The 2,452-nt window shown below is 48.5% G+C and overlaps 1 protein-coding gene across 1 annotated transcript in view; it reads left to right on the forward strand.

Annotated features, from left to right (window-relative positions):
• Nucleotides 1–517: 517 nt before the first annotated feature.
• Nucleotides 518–2,452, forward strand: part of LOC113215355 (RING finger protein 225-like) — a 7,764-nt gene continuing 5,829 nt past the window's right edge. The window contains exons 1-3 of the mRNA XM_026434972.2: nucleotides 518–629; nucleotides 1,596–1,761; nucleotides 1,839–1,915. Coding sequence (XP_026290757.1) covers nucleotides 553–629; nucleotides 1,596–1,761; nucleotides 1,839–1,915 — 320 coding nt within the window. The 5' untranslated portion in view covers nucleotides 518–552. The remainder of the gene's footprint in view (nucleotides 630–1,595; nucleotides 1,762–1,838; nucleotides 1,916–2,452) is intronic.

The raw sequence follows: 2,452 nt of genomic DNA on the forward strand, positions 1-2,452 counted from the left end.
ACGGACGACGGACGACGGACGGACGGACACGAGAGCGGTTGCATAAGCCCGCTTTAATGCGTTTTTAAAAGCAGAAGGGCAGGCTAAAAAATAACGTTGTGGGCGAGTATTTGAACCTTGGATACCCCCATTCACACCCTTAGGGGTGGTTGCCAGGATTTGCCGAAGGCATTTCGTTCTCTAGGAGTGAACCTTAAGATACCCTGAAAATTTCAAGTCTCTAGCACATCGCCTTCTAGTGGAACAGACAGACAGACACACAGACTGGCCCGCTGGATAGCTTTTTCAAAGCAGAAGGGCGGGCTAAAAACTGAGGGGGAAGCCTTTGTGATCTGATCGAGGGGACTGTCTTCTTTTAATTGGCTTCCGCGTTACTGACTTTAAATTTTACGCCGATCGATTAATCGCTTCGTTTACCAGCCTCCGCATACTGCCCCCCCCCCCCTTTTCCCCGTTTTCCTCCCACTCCTTCCCCTTTCCCCAGCCCCAGCCAAAACTCAGCTGATACTGTTACAAGTTCAACATATTGTTCCGAATGTAGCAGCGGTGTAGATGTCTGTCAAGACTGACAATCCTTCTAGCATACCCGGACAGCTTAAAATTTTAGCGCAGAGTGTACGAAACTTCTGGTGAGTATTGTTTGTCCGCAAGTAAAAGATTGATTAGTGTCATATGTGCGACCAGTGGCCGAAAGGTTATGGTTTTGTTTACCTTTCACCGGCGGTTACTGAATGCTGTCTCGGTCGATGATTCGGATAGGTTACGCTCTTTATCGGAGCTAATGCTATTCCAGGTGCACTTTTTGGATTGTTTGAGTGTGAGTGGATTTTATAGCATCAGTATCAGTCCCTTTTCTCCTATTTCTGACTAGCCGCTCCAGTTGATTTTCATGTGGGAACCTACTTTTCCATACAAAATCCCTTTTTAATCTTCTTTGTCACTTAGACATAATGTAACAAAACCATATAATTAATTACGTTTCCAAGAAGATCAATTTTATAGACCACTTCACACAAGTTAGTGTGCTGGTAGTTTTTGTTCAGGAATAGGCCTCTTTCTTGGCATAACATTTAATTTTTGGGGTCTTTAAAAAGACATTCATTCATGCATTATGCATTCATTCAAAACATTTCCAAGTTTATGGTTCTAAATTTACTTGCATATTTACAATTAATTCACCTGATTCTGCATTTAGGCAGTTGAGGTAATATTAGTAGTGTAATACAATTTAAAACACAGTTCTGTTATCCTTGCCATCACTAGCCATCATAATTTGTGCTTGTGCTTTTTATGGTGCAAAAGAGTCAAAAATTATTTGCTGGAAATTATTTTGATTGTACGTTGAAGTGCAGATGAATAAAATATACATTTTATTTTGGGAGACCAAAGGGCTGTGCCCTGCTTTTATTTCCTTTTTTCTACTATTGACTCATGTTCAATAAAAATGTCCCAAAGAGTTCCATGCCAGATGAGTACCTTGAATTTGGGAGATTTAAGAAAATATTTCCTTCCTGCAAATTTCCGTTATCTTTCTTATCTATTTAGTCTTTAAACTCCTAAATTACTCACAGCTGGTCTTGTCCTTCCTTTTCCAGCAGCAGCAACAGGCCCGCCTCCGCCATGGAGTGCTACATCTGCGACATTTGCATCGAGCAGTTTGACCTCGGCGAGCGGCTGCCCAAAGTGTTGGCGTGCGGGCACACGCTGTGCCTCTCGTGCGTGCGGCGGCTGCCCGACAGGAGGTGCCCGACGTGCCGCAGGGTGAGTGCTCTCCATCACATGCCGCTCCATGTCCTCCTGCGGAGCTTTTCCGTCTCATCTCGAATCTTTCCCTGCAGGAGTTCGACAGCCCGCCGGAGGCGCTACCCAACACCTTCGCCCTGCTCCCGTTCCTGCAAGGGCCGAGGCTGGACAGGTGAGAGTTGCCAAGGGCGGCCCCGGCGGAGGGCGCGGTAAGCCCGAGCCTAACTATTGCCTTTGCTGCGCAGGGCTCCCGCTGCCCGACCCCGCTGCTGGTGCTCGGATTGTCGTGCCGCAGACTCGCCGCAGTGCTGGGACGCCGGGCACGAAGTTCAGCCCGCCGAGAGAGCTCTCAGGCGCCGCCTGCAGGGGGTGGGCGCGCAGGTGGTCGGCCTGCTCGAGGCCCTCCAGGCCCAGTGCCAGGACGAGCAGGCGCTGCAGGCCCTCACCCTCCTCGACGCCGAGTCCTGGGACCTGACTTTGCGGAGTGAAGAGCGACTGCTGCGGGGGACAGTGGGGAACACCGGAAACCCCCTGATCAAGGCGCTATGGCTGGTGCTGGCGTGCAAAGCAGAACTCACAGAGGTACAGTACGTTTGAAATCTCAGCTCAAGTCGAACTCATGGAAGAAATCGGGGAATACCTATCTTTCCGTCATTTATTGAGATCTGGCAAAATATTTTTACTGTGAAAACGTATTTTTTCCCCAGGA

Source organism: Frankliniella occidentalis, unplaced genomic scaffold (genome assembly GCF_000697945.3).
Source record: "Frankliniella occidentalis isolate FOCC.00 unplaced genomic scaffold, Focc_3.1 Scaffold192, whole genome shotgun sequence".
NCBI lineage: Eukaryota > Metazoa > Arthropoda > Insecta > Thysanoptera > Thripidae > Frankliniella > Frankliniella occidentalis.